Source organism: Delphinus delphis, chromosome X, assembly GCF_949987515.2.
Source record: "Delphinus delphis chromosome X, mDelDel1.2, whole genome shotgun sequence".
NCBI classification, from domain to species: Eukaryota; Metazoa; Chordata; class Mammalia; order Artiodactyla; family Delphinidae; genus Delphinus; species Delphinus delphis.
The window spans coordinates 106,008,505-106,035,426 of NC_082704.1; the positions used below are offsets into that span (position 1 = coordinate 106,008,505).

The 26,922-nt window shown below is 38.6% G+C and overlaps 1 protein-coding gene across 1 annotated transcript; it reads right to left on the minus strand.

Moving 5' to 3' along the window:
* Positions 1 to 248: 248 nt before the first annotated feature.
* On the minus strand, positions 249 to 26,781 carry CXHXorf58 (chromosome X CXorf58 homolog). Its single transcript, XM_060002165.1, has 9 exons — positions 26,695 to 26,781; positions 23,325 to 23,460; positions 22,229 to 22,328; positions 19,404 to 19,498; positions 18,880 to 18,991; positions 8,506 to 8,637; positions 3,501 to 3,730; positions 1,178 to 1,340; positions 249 to 624 (listed from the first exon to the last, which is right to left on the minus strand). The coding sequence occupies exons 2-9, from the start codon at positions 23,438 to 23,440 to the stop codon at positions 448 to 450; spliced, it is 1,125 nt and encodes a 374-aa protein (XP_059858148.1). The 5' UTR covers positions 23,441 to 23,460; positions 26,695 to 26,781; the 3' UTR covers positions 249 to 447.
* Positions 26,782 to 26,922: the final 141 nt, after the last annotated feature.

A 26,922-nucleotide genomic window follows, 5' to 3' on the forward strand; every position in this document is an offset into this window, starting at 1 on the left:
AGGTCAATCACAAGCTGTTCTGTAAAAAACAACATGCTACAAAAAAAAAAAAGACACTGGAGGCTGACTCAAGAGCAGCCTTTTATTCTGTGAATTCTAATATTTATGCTAAGCATGGCCTGTTCGATACTTTTTTTAAATGAAGGAAAATCACAATTGAATAAAAGTTCCAGGGACGAAATACCATTTCTTGAACAAAACCATATACAGCTAGTTTGAGGGCATCTAGTTGATTTAATTTAATTTATTTAGATTAAAATTCTGTTAGTAAAAAATACTTGTACCTATGGTAATACTAAAAGGGCTTTAAAATCTGTCACACATTTGGTTAAGAGAGCATACTGAGTGCTTGTTTATGTTTTGTTTTCCTTTAACGCATACACTCATCATTTATAGACAGACAAGCAGGTTGTTGAATAACCTGGTTTTCTGTCAATTAGCCGTGCTTTAACATGATGGAGAATTATTAATATACAAGTCTTGACACCAGGCAAATAATTCCTTTTCCTCTTCTTCCAATTCGTCATCTGACATGAGCTCATTAACTTTTACAATGTCAAAGAATGGGGTGGAGAAGACCATCGTCTCGTTTTGCTTTGTACCCGGTGTGTCCATTTTCAGTTGCTAGGTAGAATTATAAATAAAAGCGAAAAGTGTTTTATATTTTGTTTTTACTATTTTATGTTTTTTATATTTGACTGTTCACACTTAGCCTCATCTCAAAAAAATATATAGCAGATTTTTTAAAAATTACAAAGTAAAACATGAATACATGTTCATTGTAAATATTCCTGCAATGTAGTATACTGAAGCCGACTTTCCACACTACAGGTCTTAATAAGTGTAAATAGAAATGACTTCCACTTTGAGAAAAGCACTATTAGCGATGTGCTGAATCAACAGTGCCAATATACAGAAACAATAGGGTTTTTGCCAACTCATGCTCATGTGGAGTCAAAATGGCTGGTATTTATCAGAATAGCTACTCATATTGTTTAAGAATGTTTAAAATATGCGTTACCAAGAGGAATGTAGCTTTATACTATCCAAGGTATATACCAAATGTATGTGTTTCATCCTTGAACTTGTAGATTAGGAAAATTCTACTTAAGGAAGTAGAATTACTTACAGTTTGAATATTGTCCAAAACAATGAATTCAGTACAAGTTAAACTTACAGTTCCCGCAGAAGCAATTTTTTCTTTAGCCATCTTATAAGCTTTTTTCATTTTTTCAACTTTCATTTGAGCTTGCTCGGATCGACGTCCCAGGTGTTTAATTTGACTTTGCTGTTGGTAGGGCCGATATAAAGGTTGAAGATTTGATAAGGATGAAGGGCACCTAGAAAATATTTGTAGTATAGACAGAAAAATTGTACAAAATAAAATTTTAAATTTAAGCAAGTTCCAAATTTTATTAAAGCATCCTCTGGTAAATATATCCTAGACCTCAGTGCTTGGAGCAATACTGCACGTAAGTTTTTAGGCCAAAGTTATCATTTCTGCTTGAGTTACATAGCATAGTTCTTTGCCACTTAGGAAGGTGTATAGATGATGTTTACAACAATGATAGTGAAAATTATAAAATGTTATATCAATTTAAAATCAGTCTTCCGGGAAAATACCGTGTAGTAGCCATTTGAATCTTTTTAAAAGATATACTATATACTAACACCAACAAGTATTAAATTTCATAACGGCTGAAACAGGTTGTTTTTATCAGTGTTGGGACCAGACACAGTTGGTGCCATGCTCATAGTCCCCTTGGGCCATAGCGCACACTGGCCTCACTTAGCCTGAGAGCTTTCTTATGAAAACAAGAGCCCTTGTGCAGGGAAAGGGCCCCAGAATTAATACCTCCCCTCCTAAGCTACCCTTAACCAGTGACTGATGGGTGTTGGTGTATAAATATCCCAACTCCCTTCCCCTCTGTGGGATAGCTTGAGTTGTGTGTTCTACACTGGCCAGGACATTCCCAGGAGAGATTAAGCTCCAGTTACCCACAGTGACAACCTGCTTGCTAACATACACTGTTCTGGCTGCCTGCTCTTCCCTGTTTCACTTCTCTACCCCTCTCATCAGTGGTTCCTGGGATCACCTCCCAAATAAACTACTCATACTCAAATACTTACCTCAGGGTTTGCTTCTGAGAGATCCCAAACTTTGAACTGCCTTCAAAGGAGCCGTTAAGAAAGTACTTTTCCCTCTTCAGTTGATTTAGAATTTGGCTACTTATTTGGTTCTTTAAGTGACTCATTCTAGGATAATCAGTAGCATGAGTCTAAATAGCAGGGAGCCTACAGTTATATATGGTGGCAGAGAAAATTACATCATTTATTTGACCTTGGTGGTAACAGAGTTAAGTTCCATATTCAGTGCTTAGACGGATGAGTTAGAGAAAATCTATTTCATGATGACAGACTGCGCCCTACACTAGGCCATCTGTCTGGCAAATGTATAGCCTTGATCATAAAATAAATGGGCTAAATTATGTTATTGGGTCAGCACCCACTCATCTCTACTCCTGAAAAAAAAAACAACCAGTGTGTTTGCCTGACAGTGGGTCACCAGTGTCTTTTCATGTACTAAAGGAGTATTTTTCATTTCAAATATGACTGTGTGAAAATAGACTACCAACAGGTCCTCTTCAGTCTTATTATCTCTTTCTTTTTCTTAAGAAAAAAAGCTTAATTTGTAAATAAGATGGGCTAGGTGAGACTTGGTAATGGAAAGAAAAAAGGAAGATAACTGGTGCAGTCATAGTCTGTCCATGTTGTTTCAAATCATAATACAGTCTATTTTGCTACAACATGTTCTTTTATAATGTGAAATGGCGCACATGTTATTGGTAAAGAAGGGAATAATGTCACTGTAATTTATATGCAATTTATCCTCTGCAAAGGGAGCCAGAATATCAAGACTAGAATTATAACCTTCAGCAGAAAAGGAAAAAGTTCTCCTCTGTGCAGCATGGGCAAAGGGAGCCCTTTTGGCTGCATTCATGAAAACAAGAATGAGCACCGGCACCTAGGGCTCTCTCCGCAGAGAGGCACTCCCCCGCACACACACACACACACACGATCCACCCTTACTGCCCTCTTCCCTACTCCCTGCCTTGAGCGGTTCATGGTTCCTGGCAGGTCACACTGCCTCTCATGTCCACTTAAAAGGCCACCACATTGGCCCAGGGCTCCACTTCCATCTGCACTGTCTCGGTGCCCACTACCTGCTCTAATGAAAGAGCCGCCAGCATTTTCACTCTATTGTACATTTTTTATATTTGCTGTGGCGGCCTGTCTGGTGGTACAAGGTATCTTCCCAGGTACCAATTGTCCTTTTCGTTAGTGCTCTGTTTGCAAAGTTGCATAAGTCTTGAGCAATCTGCCCCAACCCCTTTTTCCCCATATGCTCTGTTATTATTTTTCATGAGCTATTTGGCAGAATGTGAACATTTCCAGAAATGCCCCTAGTATTGTAACCCCAGTGAAGGATCATTTTTTACCTAACTTGAGAAACAATCTGTAGCTGGTGCTGACGCATCTCTTCTGTTTTTGGTCTTTGTAATAGATACTTCATTTCTTTTTTTAGACGGTTTGAGATTATTCCAGACTCCGCATAATAAACTATGTCATACATTATCATTGTCCTAGGAATGTTTTCGAGATTTAATCTTCGCCAGTAGTTATTTCTGCCACCAGAAGATGCAGGGATCTTATCCAGAAGACTGGAATACTATATAGAAAAAATAACTAAGCATGATTGTCTGTGGTGTTCTCGAATGTTTTTGACACATTTCCCAAGGATCCACTCAAATATTACTTCATGCAAAAGCATTCCTTGATCCCATCTCTGAACTGTATTGGTATCTCACTTCTATGACTCTTATTACTGACTACTTGATGTTCTAGCTATCTGTGTATGTTTTAGCTCCCCTACTGTGACAAGACAGGATCCTTATCACACAGTATCATGCACATAGTACCACGCTCATTAAATATTTATTTAATGCATAAACACTAAATCTTTAAGGCAAATATAACTCAGATAAATTAAACTCAGGATGGGCCTGAAAATTGAAAATAGCTATGTGATCTACATACCTGGCAATACTTATTCATGACATGCTTGCATTGAAAGGACATTTGCACAAACCTTTTTAGAAATAATTAGTTCACCTCTGGTGCTAAGTGGCAAATTTCACTATTTTCATTTGGAGTATTTGTAGAAATCCCACCTTTTTTTTTTTTTTTTTTTTTTTTTTTTTTGCAGTACGCAGGCCTCTCATTGCTGTGGCCTCTCCTGCTGCGGAGCACAGGCTCGGGATGCACAGGCTCAGCGGCCATGGCTCACGGGCCCAGCCGCTCCGTGGCATGCGGGATCCTCCCGGACCAGGGCACAAACCTGTGTCCCCTGCGTCAGCAGGCGGACTCTCAACCACTGCGCCACCAGGGAAGCCCTCTTTTTGTTTTTAATTTAAAATATCAAATTAGGAATTTAAAAATATAAATATATATAATCAATTCAACCTTATAAATGTTCAATTAAGAGATAGGAATAGGGCAGGAGGAGCTACAATCCTGGCATTTAGGGTATAACACACGTACACTCTCTCTCTCTCCCTCTTGTGCTCTCGCACTCACACACATACAGGCAGTGCTCCCTTTGTATCATTTAGGCATGCACGAATTTCAATCAATCACCACCATTTAGTCAAATAAGCTCAGTCCTTCAATAACACAGTTCAAATTTCAGTTACCACAGTAAAACTGAGTTAAATGCATAAAGTACAAACTCTGCTGCTAGCTCTTCAGTCCATAGATTACTACATAAATAACAGATGTGCATGGTGATAAATGACAAATCACGTCAGTTCTTTCGAAGTGTGTCAGTGATTGGTCACTGTAGATCTGCTTTTTAGTTCACTCACAGACAGCAAAGTGTGTAATTGTGTTACCTCTTTGTCTCCCAGTGATAAACCCATATGACATTTTACAAATAAAGATAATCAAAAGAGGGAAAGGTCAGGGCTTCCCTGGTGGCGCAGTGGTTGAGAGTCCGCCTGCCCCGGTCCGGGAAGATCCCACATGCCGCGGAGTGGCTGGGCCCGTGAGCCATGGCTGCTGAGCCTGCGCGTTCGGAGCCTGTGCTCCGCAACGGGAGAGGCCGCAACAGTGAGAGGCCCGCGTACCACGAAAAAAAAAAAAAAAAAAAAGAGGGAAAGGTCAAACAAAGAAAGAAAAAGTGGTAAAGCTGGAAGTGAAATTCAAATCAAAGGTAAATAGAGTTCTAGAAGAAATAGGTGACCATGGGGATGCTGACACTGCCATCATTCAAGACACTGCAGCGAGGCTGCTAGACGAATTTGGTGAAGGTGAACTTATCAACATAAATGGGGAAAATGGCACTGCTGAAAAGGGTAAAGTTTTCTCAGAGGAAGTAATGTTGGCAAAAAAGAAGCTTCATATTAAAGGAGCTCTGAAACATTTCATAACATTTAAAGTACAAAGGATAGGGAATTCCTTGGTGGTCCGATGGTTATGACTCGGTGCCCTTACTCCCAGGGCCCTGGGTTTGATCCCTGGTGAGGGAACTAAGATCCTGCAAGCTGCGTGGTGCGGCCAATAAAAGTACAGAGGATAAAATGTTGGCGGGTGATCCAAACTTAGAAAGGAGTATGACAATTTGCCAGGGCATGGAGAAGATGCTCACTCCTTATTGTAAATTATATGAGAACAAGAAGGTAAGCACTGATTAAACTACTCTTGATAAAACGATTTTTTTACAGATTTATTGAGATTCATGTCTCATATAATTCACCTATTTAAAGTATATAATTCAATAGTTTCTAGTATATTCACAGTTGATAAGCTTTTTACAAAGAAATAAAACATTTTAAATTCTGAATGTTTCTAATGTTTTAAATTATAGTGTACTAAATAAATGTTTTGCTTTTTTCCATTTTCCTATATATTTATAACAGAGTAAGAGAGTTTTTAATGTTTTGATAAGATTTTTTTAAAGGCACGGAACAATCACGATTTTTCCCATTGATGATTAAGTTTGCTCTGCATGGTTTCAGCTTGCATGGTTTCAGCTTTTATGGCCCTGCACTACCATGCAAAGCGAGGACTGCCTGTATATCTTATTTCCCGATAGTGGAATGGTAAAATGGGTAAACATCTCAGAACTGTCTATGATCTGCTCTGCACCTATTAGCTAGCTATACAACCTTGAGTAAGTTTTTAAAAATCTCATTAAGCTCCATTTTCCTCATCTCTTAAAGGGTCACATAATTTACAAACTTGAAGATTAAAGGAGATAATATGCATTTAAAGAGCTAAAAACAATGCTGTGTCCATAAAGGGCTCAATAAATGTCAGCGATCATCAGATCTCTCTCTTCCAATATGTCTATCTGGGAACTTCTTTCTATGACACCAATCCTTGGCATAGGGACAATCTGGAAGTATGCCACCCATGTCCTTAGCAAAGATAGCTGACATCCCCAAGCTCTACTTATTTCCTGGTTCAGTCCCCAAATCTTCTAGGTTAAGGCTCTAAAAGAAAGATAACACAACTGGGAGTCTCTAAAGCACCGCATTAATTTCATGTTTCACATGCAAGCAACTGGGTGAACAGTTAAGGCCATATATTATTATTATTATTATGAGCTAGAATTTTGGGATCCCTTGTTTCTTTAGAACTTACAAAACAGGGGTAATAATAGTACCTGCTTCTTAGGGTTGTTATGAGAATAAAAGGAGTTATTACACCAGCATTTGCTATTATTACTATTCAGGTATCTAGTTTAAGTTCCCTGATTCAGCACTGCTGTCCGACCAGTTATACAAACCAGAAACCTAGAAGCCATGTTGGACACTTTCTTTTAGCTTACCTCTCTGTCCCCAAGGCCCACTGCTTTTATTCTCTAGTTATCTCTTGCATCTCCAGCCTCACAGCCCTAAACCAAGATACCACCATCTCTCCTAAAATATTGCAGGAACCTCCAAACTAGAAGGAGGCTCTTGCTGTCTTCTAATCCTTTATCTATAATACATTGCAGCCAGATGGGTCCCTTCACATATTAGATTAGGTCACCGCATTTCCCGAAACACTGCACCAGCTTCTCATTGCACACACAATCAAGGAAAAAAATAAACACCTTACTATGGTCAAAAGCCCTGCATCATGATCTCTTACCAGCCCTCTAGCCTGACTGCATACCACACCTTCCGTGCTCTCCCTTCTCCAGGCCCACAAACCTGCTTTCATGCCCTGCAGTTTGTCCTGCCACAGAGCCTTTGCCTGGGGTGCACCACCCATTCAGCCGCAGACCGAGGCTGTGACACATTGTTGATTGCCTGCCTATCACCCATTTCCCTCTTCTCCCTTACTTATGGAGCCCTGATTTTTTTTCACATATGGAACAGACATATGCTCTGGGAAGGAAGGCCCCAGCACATGAACCATGATTGTTCTAAGTCAATCATGGGAAACGATCCCATTTCCCTTTACAGTGATTGGTTTAGGGGGAGCATGTGATCCAGTTCTGACCAATGGGACCTGAGAGGAAGTCTGTTGGGGGCTTCTGGGAAAGATTTTTCTTCTTGAGATTTAGAGAAAAAGATGCTGAGTCCTCTTCTTCCTGCCTTTGAATGTAGTTGAGAATGTGATAGTCATCTTGTTACTATGTGAAGGAAGCTGAGAGGACTGTAGTGAAGCTGACCAACAACCCTGATGTCCTTGAGCTGCGACACTAGCTATCCCAGGACGCACCTGTCCAGGGACTCCCTAACACGGGACAATGTCCTTTATTGTTTAAGCCTCTTGTGGTTGGGGATATTCTGTTCCTTGTAGCAGAAAGCATCGAAACAATAATAGACCCCTTCCTTACTAGGTCAAATCCCCGTCATGTACTCTTTTTAGCACCATGTATTTATTTTTGATTTTTTTATTGAGATAAAATTCACATAATATAAAATTTACCATTTTAAAGTATAAAATTCAGTGTTTTTTTTTTTTTTTTTTTTTTTTTTTTTTAGTAAATTCACAATATCTATCACTACTAATTCCAAAACGTTTCCATCACCCCTGGAAAAAACCCTACATTCCTTACCTATCACTCCCCAGACACAAAAGGCCACATACTATATGATTCCATTAATAGGAAACGTCCAGAACAGGCAAATTCAGAGAGACAGAAAGCAGATTAGTGGCTGATAGGGGCTGGAGTGACAGAGGAATGGGGAGTGACTGCTTAATGGATGTGAGGTTTCCTCCAGGGTGACGAAAAGGTTCTTAAACTAGACGGTAGTGATGTTTGCACAACACTGTGAAGGTACTTAATGCCACTGAATTGTACACTTTAAAATGATACATTTTATATTGTGTGTATTTCACCACAGTAAACTGATACATGATTCTTCCTGGAGGATAGGGTCACGAGGCTTATTTTGTTGTTTTCAATATCTAAATTGCAATATCTAAATCCAAATCTAAATTCCTTACTTGCATGTAATCTTTCAGGGTGACAATATCTATTTCATCAGTTATTTTGAACTTCTGGAAAAGACGTTCATCTTCCATAATTTGATGATAAAATTTCTTTTTCCCCATTATTTTACAAGCATCAACCACAGCCTATAAAGAGGAAAAAAATACTTTTAAAATAGTAGTATAATAGCAATAACTATCAGCACACACTTTACATATTTTTTGAGACAAATGCATCAAATATTGTTCCTTTCTTCTAGTAGCTTGCTATTCAATAAAAAGACTGTATTTACAAAGAAAAGATTATATAGATTTTTAAACCACTTAAAATTTGTTTCCATAACCATATCTAAATAGTTTTAAAATGTAGCTAGAGGAGTAGCGGAGTCCACAATCCTCAGAGGACATTATTTTCCTTTAAAAAACAAAACAAACCGCTAACATATTCATGCTGTCAATGCAGAGAAAGCTTATCTGGTTATTAAACAGGTTGCCCTAGGAACCGCAATGAAAGGTACTGGGGCCAGCTCTCTTTTATGTGGCTGTTAATATCTCGCCCTCAAATGGAAACATGTACGTTTCAGAGGGCTGAGACCTCCCTCTCCTTTAGGCTTTTCTCAGTAGCAAAAGAGTAGCAAACAAAGGTTTTTTTTTTCTCTCACAAATGTCAACATTTTCTACTCAAGGAAAGCACCTAAGAGGGCAGAGACAGAAGAATCACAGAAAACATGGAGGCTCGAATCCAGTCTGGCTGTATTTGCACCATACCCCTCCACGTATACCTATCCTTGTGCTAAGAGCAATATACATAGACTGTGAATAGAGAATTAAGTGCTTCCCCACCCTCCTTCCCACCCCCCGTAAGTATGTGCTGACTATTCTAATACATATTTATATTACATATCTGTGCTTCTGGCCACAAAGGTTATGCTTATGTGAAGGGAGACTGGCGTAGATGAAAATTCAAGCATCATTTGATTCCAGATCAGTTTCTTTTTTCCTTTGTATCTCAGAATGTGATACTGTGAAAGTATGGGAACTCTGTGTTTTAATGCTGATATAAGACTATAGAATAGTGGTTGAGACAGGACTAAAACTCGGAACCTGTTTTTACTTAACACGCAAAATAATAGCAAGCCTTAATGTACTTCTTATTCCAATTCTCACTTTTCTTATCCAGAATATTTCCTATTTATTTCTTTATTTAAATTCCAAAGCTTAGAACACAGACACATAGGGAAAGTGAAAGAAAATATTCAAATGGTTGTAGTTTGATTCCTAATGCACTAAATCGAAGGGACAGAAACAGTTTACTAAAAATGTGATGGCAGATCATTTTGGCTTTCCGTTTCATTAGTTTCTTTAAACACTATGCATCTTTAGGCAGATCATTTTGGCTTTCCGTTTCATTAGTTTCTTTAAACACTATGCATCTAAAGAAAAGGCAGTATTGGCACATATCTCCATTATGCTTTCTTGCAATTTATTTCCTGTGGGTTCTAATTAACCATCCCCACAGTGACACTAAAGGTAAAAGCAAATAGTTGTACGCAGAACAGGTCTGAAAACCCTATAATTTCTGCCTTGCGAATTTCTTTAGATATAACTATATTTTACTAGCTCAAGTTACTTAGAAAAGGTATTTCTTGTCAGTTCCTACTCTACTCCACTCAGCCACCACCACCAATCTCTCCAAGTCCCAGTTTCCTTATTCATACAGTGCCTCAGCTGCGTGGCTCAGATTTGTCAAGCCCATCTCAGTCTCTCAGCCAAAAAAACCCCATGCCTGGCAGCACAGGGCAGGCTTGTTGCCCACTTGTGACAGGGGTTTGAAAAAAGTTTGCCCTCCAGTGGTCAAGATGTTCTTTCTCAGACATTGGCTGTGTATGGCCAGATTCAGGAAAGTCCTTCTGGATAGGAAGGGATGGGAATAAAGAGCCCAGCCCCAGGAGAAAGGGAAGGGTGAAAACTAGGCAACGATTCCAGGTGAGCAGCCAATCAGACTAGGATTCAAGAGGAAGGTTCCATTCTTGGTGGGCGACTCAAAGGGTCAGAGGCGGGCATCTCTAAATTTGACTCCTCCCCTGATAGCCATCATCACTCCCCCACAGCTCTGCGGCTACCTGCTGGGCAAGATCTACAGTTAGGCTTGTCAAGCAGATATATGTAGAAGTGAAGTCTCAGTTCTGGCCCGGACGAGCCTCTCCAAGTTCCAGCTTCCACACAGGCAAAATGGGAATGACATGTACCTCATCAGAGTTATCAGGGGGTCATATAAGAGAATGTATTTACCAGGGTTCCTGACACAGAAGTAGTTAAGAGCATGGGCTCTGGAGTCAGGCTCACTGGGTCTTCATGTCAGTTCCTTCACTTTGTAGGTGTGAGACCTTAGGCAAGTTACTTAGTCTTTTTAAAATGAAGACAATAACAGAATCTACCTTCTAGAGTTTATGAGAATTAAATGATAATGCACATTAAACGTTTAACATCATACTTGACAGTGCTCAATAAGGGCTGCTATTATTAATAACGTTTTTCCTTTTTACATAAATGCCCAATCCTCAAAAAGAACAGGGATCTTCAATTTAAAATAACAATTACTGGATGTTCATGTTTAAGAATTGTCAATTACCCAGAGGTGTCCAGGTCATGGGGGAGGGCACCTTTAGGACAGTGCTTGTCAGACTATATTGTGCCTAGGATCATCTGGGGGTCTGGTTAAAATGCATAGGCTAATTTAGTGGGTATGAGGTGGGGCCTGACAGCCTGCATTTCTAATAAGCTCCAGGGGATGCCATTGCTGCAGGTCTGCAGACCACACTTTGTTTATTTTATTTTTTATTTATTAAAAAAAATTTTTGTTTAAAATTTTTTTTATTTTTATCTTTGCAGACCACACTTTGAGTAGCAAGGCTTTAGGATATTCTAAATATAATTGGTGGACTACGATAGTGACAACCCTCTTTAAATAAGCATAGCTCTGAAAATAGATCATCAAAGTAGGTAACTGAATTGAGATCTCTTTTTTATACACATGGCTATCCAATTGTTCTAGCACCATTTAAACTGCCTTCACACCTCTGATGAAAAGCAACTGATCATATATATGTGGGTCTATTTCTGAACTGTCTGTTCTATTTCATTGATCTACATGTTTGCCTTTTTGCCATCACTACACCGCTGGGATTACTATAGCGTTTTTTTTTCTTTATATTTCCATTCAACTTTTATGTATTTTTTTTCTTATTAGTCATCAATTTTATACACATTAGTGTATCCATGTCAATCCCAATCTCCCAATTCATCCCACCACCTCCACTCCCAGCCGCTTTGCCCCCTTGGTGTCCATGTTTTTCTCTACTTCTGTGTCTCAATTTCTGCTCTGCAAACCGGTTCATCTGTACCATTTTCTAGGTCCCACATATATGCATTAATATACAATATTTGTTTTTCTCTTTCTGACTTATCTCACTCTGTATGACAGTCTCTAGATACATCCACGTCTCTACAAATGACCCAATTTAGTTCCTTTTTATGGCTGAGTAACATTCCATTGTATATATGTACCACATCTTTATCCATTCGTCTGTCGATGGGCACTTAGGTTGCTTCCATGACCTGACTATTGTAAATAGTGCTGCAATGAGCACTGGGGTGCATGTGTCTTTTTGAATTATGGTATTCTATGGGTATATGCCCAGTAGTGGGATTGTTGGGTCATATGGTAATTCTGTTGTTAGTTTTTTAAGGAACCTCCATACTGTTCTCCATAGTGGCTGTATCAATGTACATTCCCACCAACAGTGCAAGAGGGTTCCCTTTTCTCCACACCCTCTCCAGCATTTATTGTTTGTAGATTTTCTGATGATGCCCATTCTAACTGGTGTGAGGTGATACCTCATTGTAGTTTTGATTTGCACTTCTCTAATAATTAGTGATGTTGAGCAGCTTTTCATGTGCTTCTTGGCCGTCTTCTTTGGAGAAATGTCTGTTTAGATCTTCTGCCCATTTTTGGATTGGGTTGTTTATTTTTATAAGACTGAGCTGCATGAGCTGTTTATATATTTTGGAGATTAATCCTTTGTCGGTTGATTCGTTTGCAAATATTTTCTCCCATTCTGAGGGTTGTCTTTTCGTCTTGTTTATGGTTTCCTTTGCTGTGCAAAAGATTTTAAGTTGCATTAGGTCCCATTTGTTTATTTTTGTTTTTATTTCCATTACTGTAGGAGGTGGATCAAAAAAGATCTTGCTGTGATTTATGTCAAAGAGTGTTCTTCCTGTGTTTTCCTCTACGAGTTTTATAGTGCCCGGTCTTAAATTTAGGTCTCTAATCAATTTTGACTTTAGTGTATGGTGTTAGGGAGTGTTCTAATTTCATTCTTTTACATGTAGCTGTCCAGTTTTCCCAGCAGCACTTATTGAAGAGGCTGCCTTTTCTCCATTGTATATTCTTGCCTCCTTTATCAAAGATAACGTGACCATCTGTGCGTGGGTTTATCTCTGGGCTTTCTATCCTGTTCCATTGATCTATATTTCTGTTTCTGTGCCAGTACAATATTGTCTTGATTACTGTAGCTTTGTAGTATAGTCTGAAGTCAGGGAGTCTGACTCCTCCAGCTCCATTTTTTTCCCTCAAGACTGCTTTGGCTATTTGGGGTCTTTTTTGTCTCCATACAAATTTTAAGATTCTTTGATCTAGTTCTGCAAAAAATGCCATTGGTAATTTGATAGGGATTGCATTGAATCTCTAGATTGCTTTGGTTAGTATAGCTATTTTCACAATATTGATTCTTCCAATCCAAGAACGTGGTATATATCTCTCCATCTGTTGGTATCATCTTTAATTTCTTTCATCAGTGTCATAGTTTTCGGCATACAGGTCTTTTGTCTCTCTAGGTAGGTTTATACCTAGGTATTTTATTCTTTTTGTTGCAATGGTAAATGGGAATGTTTTCTTAGTTTCACTTTCAGATTTTTCATCATTAGTGTATAGGAATGCAAGGGATTTCTGTGCATTAATTTTGTATCCTGCAACTTTACCAAATTCATTGATTAGCTCTAGTAGTTTTCTGGTGGCATCTTTACGATTCTCTATGTACAGTATCATGTCATCTGCAAACAGTGACAGTTTTACTTCTTCTTTTCCAATTTGTATTCCGTTTATTTCTTTTTCTTCTCTGATTGCTGTGGCCAGGACTTCCAAAACTATGTTGAATAATAGTGGTGAGAGTGGACATCCTTGTCTTGTTCCTCATCTTAGAGGAAATGCCTTCAGTTTTTCACCATTGAGAATGATGTTTGCTGTGGGTTTGTTGTATATGGCCTTTATTATGTTGAGGTAGGTTCCCTCTATGTCAACTTTCTGGAGAGTTTTTGTCATAAATGGGTGTTGAATTTTGTCAAAAGCTTTCTCTGCATCTATTGAGATGATCATATGGTTTTTCTCCTTCAATTTGTTAATATGGTGTATCACATTGATTGATTTGCGTATATTGAAGAATCCTTGCATCCCTGGGATAAATCCCACTTGATCATGGTGTATGATCCTTTTAATGTGTTGTTGGATTCTGTTTGCTAGTATTTTGTTGAGGATATTTGCATCTATATTCATGAGTGATATTGGTCTGTAATTTTCCTTTTTGTAGTATCTTTGTCTGGTTTTGGTATCAGGGTGATGGTGGCCTCATAGAACGAGTTTGGGAGTGTTCCTTCCTCTGCAATTTTTTAGAAGAGTTTGAGAAGGATGGGTGTTACCTCTTCTCTAAATGTTTGATAGAATTCACCTGTGAAGCCAACTGGTCCTGGACTTTTGTTTGTTGGAAGATTTTTAATCACAGTTTCAATTTCATTGCTTGTGATTGGTTGGTTCATATTTCCTATTTCTTCCTGGTTCAGTCTTGGAAGGTTATACCTGTGTAAGAATTTGTCCATTTCTTCCAGGTTGTCCATTTTACTACAAGCATACAGTTGCTTGTAGTAGTCTCTTAGGATGCTTTGTATCTCTGCGGTGTCTGTTGTAACTTCTCCTTTTTCATTTCTAATTTTATTGATTTGAGTCCTCTCCCTCTTTTTCTTGATGAGTCTGGCTAAAGGTTTATCAATTTTGTTTATCTTCTCAAAGAACCAGCTTTTAGTTTTATTGATCTTTGCTTCTATTTCATTTATTTCTGCTCTGATCGTTATGATTTCTTTCCTTCTGCTAACTTTGGGTTTTGTTTGCTCTTCTTTCTTTAGTTCCTTTAGGTGTAAGGTTAGATTGTTTATTTGAGATTTTTCTTGTTTCTTGAGGTAGGCTTGTATAGCTATAAACTTCCTTCTTAGAACTGCGTTTGCTGCATCCCATAGGTTTTGGATCGTTGTGTTTTCATTCTCATTTGTCTCTAGGTACTTTTTGATTTCCTCTTTGATTTCTTCAGTGATCTCTTGGTTATTTAGTAACATATTATTTAGCCTCCATGTGTTTGTGTGTTCTATGGTTTTTTTCCCTCTAATTGATTTCTAATCTCATAGCGTTGTGGTCAGAAAAGATGCTTGATACGATTTCAGTTTTCTTAAATTTACTGAGGCTTGATTTGTGACCCAAGATGTGATCTATCCAGGGGAATGTTCCATGCACACTTGAGAAGAAAGTGTAATCTGCTCTTTTTGGATGGAATGTCCTATAAATATCAATTAAATCTATCTGGTCTATCGTGTCATTTAAAGCTGTGTTTCCTTATTAATTTTCATTTTGGATGATCTGTCCATTGGTGTGAGGTGTTAAAGCCCCCTACTGTTATTGTGTTACTGTCGATTTCCTGTTTTATAGCTGTTAGCAGTTGCCTTATGTATTGAGGTGTTCCTATGTTGGGTGCATATATATTTATAATTTTTATATCTTCTTCTTGGATTGATCCCTTGATCATTATGTAGTGTCCCTCCTTATCTCTTGTAGCAGTCTTTATTTTAAAGTCTATTTTACCTGATAGGAGTATTGCTACCCCAGCTTTCTTTTGATTTCCATTTGCATGGAATATCTTTTTCCAACCCCTCACTTTCAGTCTGTATGTGTCCCTAGGTCTGAAGTGGGTCTCTTGTAGACAGCATATATATGGGTCTTGTTTTTGTATCCATTCAGCAAGGCTGTGTCTTTTGGTTGGAGTATTTAATCCATTCACCTTTAAGGTAATTATTTATATGTATGTTCCTATGACCATTTTCTTAATTGTTATGGGTTTGTTTTTGTAGGTCCTTTTCTTCTCTTGTGTTTCCCACTTAGAGAAGTTCCTTTAGCATTTGTTGTAGAGCTGGTTTGGTGGTGCTGAATTCTCTTAGCTTTTGCTTGTCTGTAAAGCTTTTGATTTCTCCATCGAATCTGAATGAGATCCTTGCCGGGTAGAGTAATCTTGGTTGTAGGTTCTTCCCTTTCATCACTTTAAGTATATCATGCCACTCCCTTCTGGCTTGTAGCGTTTCTGCTGAGAAATCAGCTGTTAACCTTATCGCAGTTCCATTGTAAGTTATTTGTCGTTTTTCCCTTGCTGCTTTCAATAATTTTTCTTTGTCTTATTTTTTGCCCATTTGATTACTACGTGTCTCGGTGTGTTTCTCCTTGTGTTTATCCTGTATGGGACTCTCTGCACTTCCTGGACTTGGGTGGCTATTTCTTTTCCCATGTTAGGGAAGTTTTCAACTATAATCTCTTCAAATATTTCCTCGGGTCCTTTCTCTCTCTCTTCTCCTTCTGGGACCCCTATAATGCAAATGTTGTTGTGTTTAATGTTGTCCCAGAGGTCTCTTAGACTGTTTTCATTTCTTTTCATTCTTTTTTCTTTATTCTGTTCTGCAGCAGTGAATTCCACCATTCTGTCTTCCAGGTCACTTATCTGTTCTTCTGCCTCAGTTATTCTGCTATTGATTCCTTCTAGTGTAGTTTTCATTTCATTTATTGTATTGTTCATCTCTGGTTGTTTGTTCTTTAATTCTTCTAGATCTTTGTTAAACGTTTCTTGCATCTTCTCTATCTTTGCCTCCATTCTTTTTCGTAGGTCCTGAATCATCTTCACTATCATTATTCTGAATTCTTCTTCTGGAAGATTTCCTATCTCCATTTCATTTAGTTGTTTTTCTGAGGTTTTATCTTGTTCCTTTCTCTGGTGCATAGCCCTCTGCCTTTTCATCTTGTCTATCTTTCTGTGAATGTGGTTTTTGTTCCACAGGCTGCAGGACTGTAGTTCTTCTTGCTTCTGCTGTCTGCCCTCTACTATAGCATTTTAAGTCTTGGAATCAGGTAGTGTAAATAGTCTAATTTCGTTCTTCTTCTCCAAAGTTATTCAGGCTATTCTACATCCTTTCACTTGTTTTTGCTTTTGTGTGTGTGTGTGTGTGTGTGTGTGTGTGTGTGTGTGTGTGTTTGTAAATACATGAGAAATGCTGTTGGAAAATGAGAAGGAAATGAAACTAGAATTGGATATAAGAACGAGGGAAAAGATGGAACCAAAAAGAATTGGTGAAACTCCCCTCCTTCATAAATGAACTTAGATTAAACGTCTGAATGGACTACAACTGACTTATTTCTTTCACATGGAGAAATAAATAAACTTAGTAAAGTTGTATCAGTTTGCTAAAGACACAGTGTCTACATTCAAAGAGCAAAAAAGTTGAGTGAACTTAAAGTGAGAAAATTTCCATTTCTACAGGCTTTCTATTAACTATGAATCCAAGAATTGCCAGAATTTGTTTTCAACCTGAACTAAAGGAAAAAGGAATCCTAACCTGTTCTCTCCAAGTTGGGTATGTTCTGATCATTTGTAACCCCTTATAATGTTTAGTGAAAAACTCAAACTGAATAGTATAATCACATTTTAAAAATAAGAATGAAAATATTTAAAATATATTTAAATAAAAATATATTTTATGGAAAAATATGTGCAATAATATGTGTATTTTTATGGAAAAATATGAAGCATACACAATAAACTATTAACAGTGATCACCCAAGGTGAATGAAAGTTGCAGCACAAAGAAGAAAGGCATAAAGGCATATTTTCCTTTAAAAAAAATCTCTGTGCTATTTCTTTTAACAGTTACTTTGTAATTAAAATAAAGTTTAAGTTATTATACAGCATTTTAATGAATTATGATATATACACAGTGCTTTCCAGTCATGGCCTCTAAGGTTCTCATTTGCTCCAGCCTGGGCATAGCAGGGTCTGCCAGGAGCTGTCTTGGGAAAATTTCAGTTCCTAAGAAAGCCACATTATATAACCTCAGAAAAGCAACAGTTGATGAAATTTTATAAGGACAACTATAAGCTTATTCTGTAGATAAATGTGGCATGAATTTATCTCTGGAATGGAGAATAAACATCTACTTTCCCATTTGAAGTCATTCTATACAAATGAACAAATATTAATGTTTCTGAAATACCATATTCCACATGAAACCACTAGTCCTTTTGATACATTTCTGAAACCAAGCTAAATTTTCTCTGATATTGCCTGAGAAGACATAGAAAAGCAGTCTCTTTTCCTTTTCTAATATTCTTCAGAGAATATATGCTGCACATGCTGGATCTGGTCAGAAACTGCCAGGCTGTGTGGTCTTCTATCCTGAATACATGCCATTACTGATGATTTCAGGCGGGTCATACTTTTCATGTAAGATATTTCCAGAAGGCTACAAGAAAACAACCTTTGATATGTGGTTTATAAAAGGCTAAATATGAGAATGTACACATTTTCTCGACTATAGTCATATATAAGGGTCAAAGGAATAAAACCTATGCCGTAGATCCTCATTATTAAAAATGTGGTACATGGATCAGCAGCAGTGGCAGCTGCTGGGAGCTGGTAGAAATGCAGAATCTCAGGACCCGTCCCAGATTTACTGAATCAAAAACTGCATTTTAATAAGATCCTCAGGTGAGTCCTATGCTGTAGACACAATTATGATGAATATTCACGAAAGTTAAAAGTATGAGAACTCATGTAAAAAAGGATAAACGTTTTAAAAGTTCCTTTTCAATACTCTAGCACACTTTTTCTAAACATGCTACCAGAATCAAAGAAACAATGATAAAATACCATTAAAACAAAATTGCATAAATGTTCTGCATAATTAAAAAGCCCTGACCAACAGGCCACTGTAATGCATTATTAGCAAACCAAAATTTTCATACAAAGAAAACTGATGGGTATATTTTAGGGCCTTATATAAAAAATTCATTCCAAATATTTTTTTAGCTAATAAACAGAGTCACTTTGAAACATGATGCTTAAAAAAATACTACCTGCTTGCTGGGCTGTTTAATGGTGAAATAACATAGTCTGTATACTTTGAATGCAATTCAGATACCACATAGATGTTAAAAAGCTAAATTAACACAAACTCTACATCATGAAACATCACCTCACTTGACGGCTTTAATACATTTTTTCCACTGAAATACTTGTAACCAAGGCCTTCAGTATGAAGAAAAATTTTAAACACGATGAAAGGTGGAAATGTTTCACCACTAAATCTGAAATAAAGACCAAAATTAGTCATTTGGCATCAGGTTTGGAGCTGTCACTTCTCCTCCTTGTACTTAAGATCATTCACATATTTTTTGCATGCAGGGTAAAAGCTATACCAGAGCATAAAAAGAACTGGTCATGAAACGGATCACAGAGTATGAAAGAGCCACACTTTGGCATGTGTGCTCACAGTTATTCTCATATGTGTGTCAGACTGAACACATCATGAGAGATGAGAGCTACTTTCAAGGCAACATTTGGCCCAAGAGTCATGCCTCAGTTTCTTCACATAATAAATGTAAATAAGAACAACACATTTACTTTGTAATTACATATGAGGACTTAAGAAAATAAATTTCTAAGATTCCTTCACATTAACGAAGCACTGCTTGAAGTAAATCAGCATAAAAACATTACCTGAATCTAACTTTACACTTCAAGCAAGGATCTTTAACAAGCTCAGCCTCAAAAGGGCTCACTTTCTTCAAAATTTCACGTGTCACATGATGTTCCTGAAAGAGATGATGGTGCTATAAATGGAATGCGGTACCCTGCCCAGGCACAATCTATTGAAAATAACAGAGGGGGCATGGCAAAGTGACAGTACACCAGAAAAACGGAGCTGGAGGAATCAGGCTCCCTGACTTCAGGCTATATTACAAAGCTACAGTAATCAAGACAGTATGGTACTGGCACAAAAACAGAAATATAGATCAATGGAACAGGATAGAAAGCCCAGAGATAAACCCACACACATATGGTCACCTTATCTTTGATAAAGGAGGCAAGAATATACAGTGGAGAAAAGACAGCCTCTTCAATAAGTGGTGCTGGGAAAACTGGACAGCTACATGTAAAAGAATGAAATTAGAACACTCCCTAACACCATACACAGAAATAACCTCAAAATGGATTAAAGACCTAAATGTAAGGCCAGACACCATCAAACTCTTAGAGGAAAACATAGGCAGAACACTCTATGACATAAATCACAGTAAGATCCTTTTTGCCCCACTTCCTAGAGAGATGGAAATAAAACCAAAAATAAACAACTGGGACCTAATGAAACTTCAAAGCTTTTGCACAGCAAAGGAAACCATAAACAAGACGAAAAGACAACCCTCAGAATGGGAGAAAATATTTGCAAACGAATCAACCGACAAAGGATTAATCTCCAAAATTTACAAGCAGCTCATGCAGCTCAATATCAAAAAAACAAACAATCCAATCCAAAAATGGGCAGAAGACCTAAATAGACATTTCTCCAAAGAAGATATACAGACTGCCAACAAACACATGAAAGAATGCTCAACATCATTAATCATTAGAGAAATGCAAATCAAAACTACAATGAGATATCATCTCACACCAGTCAGAATGGCCATCATCAAAAAATCTAGAAACAATAAATGCTGGAGAGGGTGTGGAGAAAAGGGAACCCTCTTGCACTGTTGGTGGGGTAAATTGATACAGCCACTATGGAAAACAGTATGGCGGTTCCTTAAAAAACTAAAAATAGAATTACCATACGACCCAGCAATCCCACTACTGGGCATATACCCTGAGAAAACCATAATTCAAAAAGAGTCATGTACCAAAATGTTCATTGCAGCTCTATTTACAATAGCCAGGACATGGAAGCAACCTAAATGTCCATCGACAGATGAATGGATAAAGAAGATGTGGCACATATATACAATGGAATATTACTCAGCCATAAAAAGGAACAAAATTGAGTTATTTGTAGTGAGGTGGATGGACCTAGAGTCTGTCATACAGAGTGAAGAAAGTCAGAAAGAGAAAAACAAATACCATATGCTAACACATATATATGGAATCTAAAAAAAAAAAGAAAATGGTCATGAAGAACCTAGGGGCAAGATGGGAATAAAGACGCAGACCTACTAGAGAATGGACTTGAGGACACGGGGAGAGGGAAGGGTAAGCTGGGACAAAGTGAGAGTGGTAGTGTATATATGGACATATATACACTACCAAATGTAAAATAGCTAGCTAGTGGGAAGCAGTCGCATAGCACAGGGAGATCAGCTCGGTGCTTTGTGACCACCTAGAGGGGTGGGATAGGGAGGGTGGGAGGGAGGGAGATGCAAGAGGGAAAAAAATTTTTTTAATAAATAAATTTAAAAAATAAATAAAGCAGTGGGTCTGTGGGTCAGACGGTGAAAAAGTGTACACATTTCTCAGAGTTTATCATTTTTTTCAGAGCTGCTAAAATTCGCTTAATGTGACTATTACTAATTATAGATTACTGTAATCACAGGTGATTTTATTAGGAGAATATTTAGTACTATATGAAAGAAGACTTAATACTCTGCCAGCGTTGCCAGAGTTGTTTGGGGAGTGGGGGGATGTGCACCTTTTTCTTCGTTTCTTTGTTTTTATTCAAATAGGACTATATTATTCATAATGTTCTGCACTTGCCTTTTCACTAATGAGATACTTTAGCTATTTTTCTATTGCAGATTCATATGCAAGGCTGCAAGCCTTAACAGTAGGAAAGCACCAACATTTATTTAACCAGTATCCTATCGATGGACATTATAGGGTTTACTTTCTTTGCTGTTACAAACAATACTGCAATGAAACTGTATATAGATTGTAGAATGGATTCCTACAAGTGAAATTGCTGGGTGGAAGGCAAAGGCACTTTTAATACAGAGATTTTTAGTGCTAGAAGATCACTCTCTCACATCTTCAAATAAGAAATAGATTTAAAAAAATCATATTGGTTTCAGAAAAAGACACAGTAGTTACCCATGTTAAAAGTAAATCCAGGGCAAAAAAAAATAAAAAATAAAAAAAAAAAAAAAAAAAAAAAAAAAGTAAATCCAGGGCTTCCCTGGTGGCACAGTGGTTGAGAGTCCGCCTGCTGATGCAGGGGATGCGGGTTCGTGCCCCGGTCTGGGAAGATCCCACATGCCGCAGAGCGGCTGGGCCCGTGAGCCATGGCCGCTGAGCCTGCGCGTCCGGAGCCTGTGCTCCGCAACGGGAGAGGCCACAACAGCAAGAGGCCCGTGTACCGCAAAAAAAAAAAAAAAAAAGTAAATACAGAAATATTCATTTAGAGTCAACCAAAGAAGAAATCCCATAACCCCATGCAATATTATTAGATTCAAATAGACGGGATTTTAAAAGGTTATATATTCTTTCTTTATTTAACACACCTTTTACCTTGATAAGTAATTATATCTGTCAGAGCAAACAAAAAGCAAAATACATACCGCTGCACAAATTGTACACTTAAGGAGTTGAAACATTGACTTGTCAAGATGAGATAACCACACTCTCTGTATCCTGTGAGCTGAAATATCTTTATTATTTCTGAAAGGAATAAAAAGAGCCTAAGATTTGTGAAGTAGTTTTCATTTTCCTAAAATCTTGGGGAACTCTGGATTTATGCTTCCTCCTCTTGCATCTCCCCATCCTCCACCCTAAGACTGACCTAATGAGGAACATTTGGATGTGGTAATTAGAACTGGTCATCTGCCGAATCTAGTCAGAATGAGGATAAGAAATGCTTGAGAATATTTCCCTTGAGACTAAAAAAAATCCTGGCTAAAACTTTATCATCAAAAAAATGTGCTTTCTAAAAACATCCATGACCTAAAATGATTCCATTATAGTTCTTAAAAACACTGTCCAACTAGTTCAAGTGCTAAGAAAATAGAATGTAGAATAGTTGAAGTTACAGTAGGCCCAAATTTTCTTCTGGGACCGGATGACCATGCCCTAGAAAAAGAAACTCCCTTCTCTGATCTTTGTTTGAACCAGGCTCATCCCAGTTAGGTCAGAGCATTATTCTACTTTTGATCATGTCCCAGCCCTGGCAGATAATAGGGATCTCACTCTCCAAGAACTGCCCCCCCACCCCATCATTACCCCTCACAGGGCTACAAAGAGAGGTAGGTACTCCTGTATAATGCCACTGTTGACTGGCAAAGTGCAGACTACAAGATGTAGAGTAGAAAAGGCCTGAAGTATGGAAACAGACCCTTGAATACTAGCTGATGCCGTTTATTAGCTGTTTAGCCTTCTGCAAATCAGTTACCTTGTTCCAGTTGCTACTTCCTCACTTATAAGATGTAATAACAAGACTGCATCACAGGGTTGTGTCAGGATCAAAGAGATGTGTGTTAACATGCTTTGTCAATTATGAAATACTATAATTATAATTATTATTCAATTCACAAGTATTTTTAAAACACACAAAAAACCTCTAATTTACAAAACAAGAAGTGTTTGATGTTAGCTGGGTAAATACCATACGGAAACTGTCCAGTTGTGGAAGATGATACCAGGCGAAAAATGGCTACTTACTGTTGTTTTCCCTTTGTCTTTATAGCATTTGACAAATGTACTTTGTGACCTTTTCCCAAGCGTGGACTATCTGATTTGGGGACACCAGTAACTGATGTCTTTGGGGAATGACTCATTTTCCTCACAATGAAGTACTCTGAAATACATAAATTAAACATTTGAGGTCACAATCTATGTTATTACACTGTTTGGATGAGACTCAAGTGCCATTATGATTGTTGTGCTAATTCCAGAACCCCTGAAAAAGGAAGGTTTCATAGATCTCTTTTTTTTTTTGAGTCACTAGTAACACTTTTTTTTTCTTTTTTTTTTTAACATCTTTATTGGAGTATAATTGCTTTACAATGGTGTGTTAGTTTCTGCTTTATAACAAAGTGAATCCGTTATACATATACATATGTCCCCATATCTCTTCCCTCTTGCGTCTCCCTCCCACCCTCCCTATCCCACCCCTCTAGGTGGTCACACAGCACCGAGCTGATCTCCCTGTGCTATGCGGCTGCTTCCCACTAGCTAGCTATTTTACATTTGGTAGTGTATATATGTCCATACCACTCTCTCACTTCGTCCCAGCTTACCCTTCCCCCTCCCCGTGTCCTCAAGTCCATTCTCTATGTCCGCGTCTTTATTCCTAGATCTCTTAATGTTGCTTACATTCTTTGTGTACTACAAATATTATGAGGTATATGGGAAAGACAAGTGGATCTATCCATAGCCTTCTAACTTGTCTCCCTGTCTGCAGTCTCTTCCATCCTCCACACTGCAGCTGGAGTTAACTTTTCAGAGCAATAATCCAACCTTATCACTCTTCAACTTAAAATCTTTCAGGGACACCTCATTTCCTCCAAGCTAAAGTCCAGACTCCTTAGAATTGCATTCAACTCTTTTCACAATCCAGTTCCATTCTTTCTCAAATCTCAAAATATCAACTTTCCACTAGCATTCCTCTCTATACTCTGTGAGAACAAGAACTTCTTGCCAAAATCAATGTTTTACGACTCTGTGCTGCTGATCATGCCATTTCCTCTACCTGGAATGACTTCCCTACCACCAGCAAACATCAATTCATCCTTCAAGACCCCAGCTAATTGATGCCTCTTCCCTGAAGTTTTCCACTATCTTTTTTCCAGAACTACTGACTACTGTCTCCAAGGTCCCATAATACTGTATATGTTTTTCTTTTACAGTACTTCTCGTATTGTATCATAATTTGATTTCTTGGCTGCCACCCCACAAGCTTGTTGAAGGCAGGAGGCATTTTGCTAACCATGGAATCCCCAGTGCCTATCAGAGTGGAGGGTTTTTACATGCTTTCCAAAAACTTTTCATCCTGGTTTTACCATGGAATAGCTGTGAGACTTTGGGCAAGTCCCTTAACCTTTCAGGAGCTCAGTTCCCTCCCTGGTAAAGTGAGAGGACATGTAGTAAGTGATCTGATTTCATTTCTGATTTTCTATCCTTTGACACATTACTCCAATTTGGAAGCAGCTGCCAAATTCTTAGTCACTGCTTAGTATCTTGTACTAAACCAGGTCCTCTTTATCTTTTCTTTTGGTGCCATGGACCCCTATGGACAAACTCCTTCTACGAACTATGTTTTTTAAGACACATAACATAAACTATATGGGATTACAAAAGACTCCAATTATACTGAAATCATTGTCAAAACATTTTCAAAAACAAAATTATAGAAATGTGTCTTCTTTATGCATTAAATAATACGAGAGTGCTAATAATCACTGTACTTGTGAAGTGGTAATGAGCAGAAACGATATTTCAAGAAATCTGCCGTGACTGTAACATGATATGAAAATACTGTGCTTTCTATGGATGACAAAGTCACAGGTGCTGCTGATACTACTGTGTTTTGTTACCTACACTATAATTGAAAGAAATGCTAAAGTTCAGTTAGACGTTAGTGAAAATAAAGTTGCAATTTTTCCCCAAGTTCATGTACCCCCTAAATTAAGAATTCCTGCCTTAATTTATCACTTATAAGTCACACTTTTATATGCATACGACATTTCATTACTGATGCAGAGCCTTCAGAGTCTCCTTAATATTTCTCCTTAGGGATGGGGATGTGGATGGCTTGGAATACACTATTCTCTCGAGAAAGAGAAAAGCATTCCTTAATATTCAGGAGCTGGGGCTTCCCTGGTGGCGCAGTGGTTAAGAATCCACCTGCCAGTGCAGGGGACACGGGTTCAAGCCCTGGTCCAGGAAGATCCCACATGGCACAGAGCAACTAAGCCCATGCACCACAACTACTGAGCCTACGCTCTAGAGCCCGCAAGCCACAACTACTGAGCCCGCGAGCCACAACTGCTGAAGCCCGTGTGCCTAGAGTCCGTGGTCCGCAAAAAGAGAAGCCACCACAATGAGAAGCCTGCGCACCGCAATGAAGAGTAGCCCCTGCTCACCACAACTAGAGAAAAGCCCACGTGCAGCAATGAAGACCCAATGCAGCCATAAATAAATAAATATATATTAAAATAAAAATATCCAGGACCTGGCCTGGCACTCACAGCTGGGCTTTAGTGTTAATCCTGGCTTCCTAACACCACCGAACCCAGAGCAAAGCCCTGCGTCCTTGAACCCGCCCCCAAATCACCCAACCAAAGCCCAAATCCTAGAATAAATCTTTCTAACACCCTCTTACTGAGATTCCCCACTGTTTCCCAAGGTGTGCGTTTTCCTAGCAGCAACAAGAAAAAAACCCAACTTGTTCAACTACAGATGTGTTCTTAGTGGTCTTTGGCTGGAGGGCAGTGACACAGCACCACAAAAATCCCCCCAATCTTCTGGATGCCTGCCTGGATGGGCTTACACTTGCTATAGGGTTAGAATATAAAATACAGAATGAAATATAGAACACTACCCTATTATGAGCCACTGTAACAATTGTTTAGGTGAGATCACAGGCTTTAAAGGCCGACAACTTAGATTGGATCCAGACTTCCCACTTTCCTTCTGTGTGGCCTTGCACATATTACTTGTCTGTGCCTCAGTTTCTTCATCTATTAGATGGGAAGTAATAATCGTGCCCACCTACTTGGGTTGTTGGAAAGAGAAGACGACTATGGACAAGGAGTTTAGGTCAGAGCCTGGCATATAGTAAACGCTATTGGTGGTTGCTACTCTTGTTAATAAGATAATTATTGTCATTACTACTTATTTCTACTAGTATTAAGGGACAAACATTTGATTCCCAGTGAGGGACAGAAGCTTAAGCATTTTCAAGAGGAAAAAAAATGTCAGGTCTTTCGAGATTAAATGACGTGGCAAATTAGTTAAAATTTAAAATCTTAGAAATGTCCAGCCCAGAGTAAAACAACAACAACAACAAAATCCCCACAAAACTAAAAACCTTTTGTGAGGTAAATCCAGGCCCCAGAGGTCGGCGGCTGCGGCTCCTAGGCTTTCGAAGCCGCCCGAGGCCTGCCGAGCGCCCCCGCCCGGCGGCCTCCGCACACACGATTCTCAGCCCACACCACTGGGCGCCCAATCGCAACGGCGAAGGCCGATTCCCAGCGGGGCGCGGGGCCGGGACCTCCCTCCTTTCACCCCCGCGTGCCGCCCACACTGAGGTGGCGCT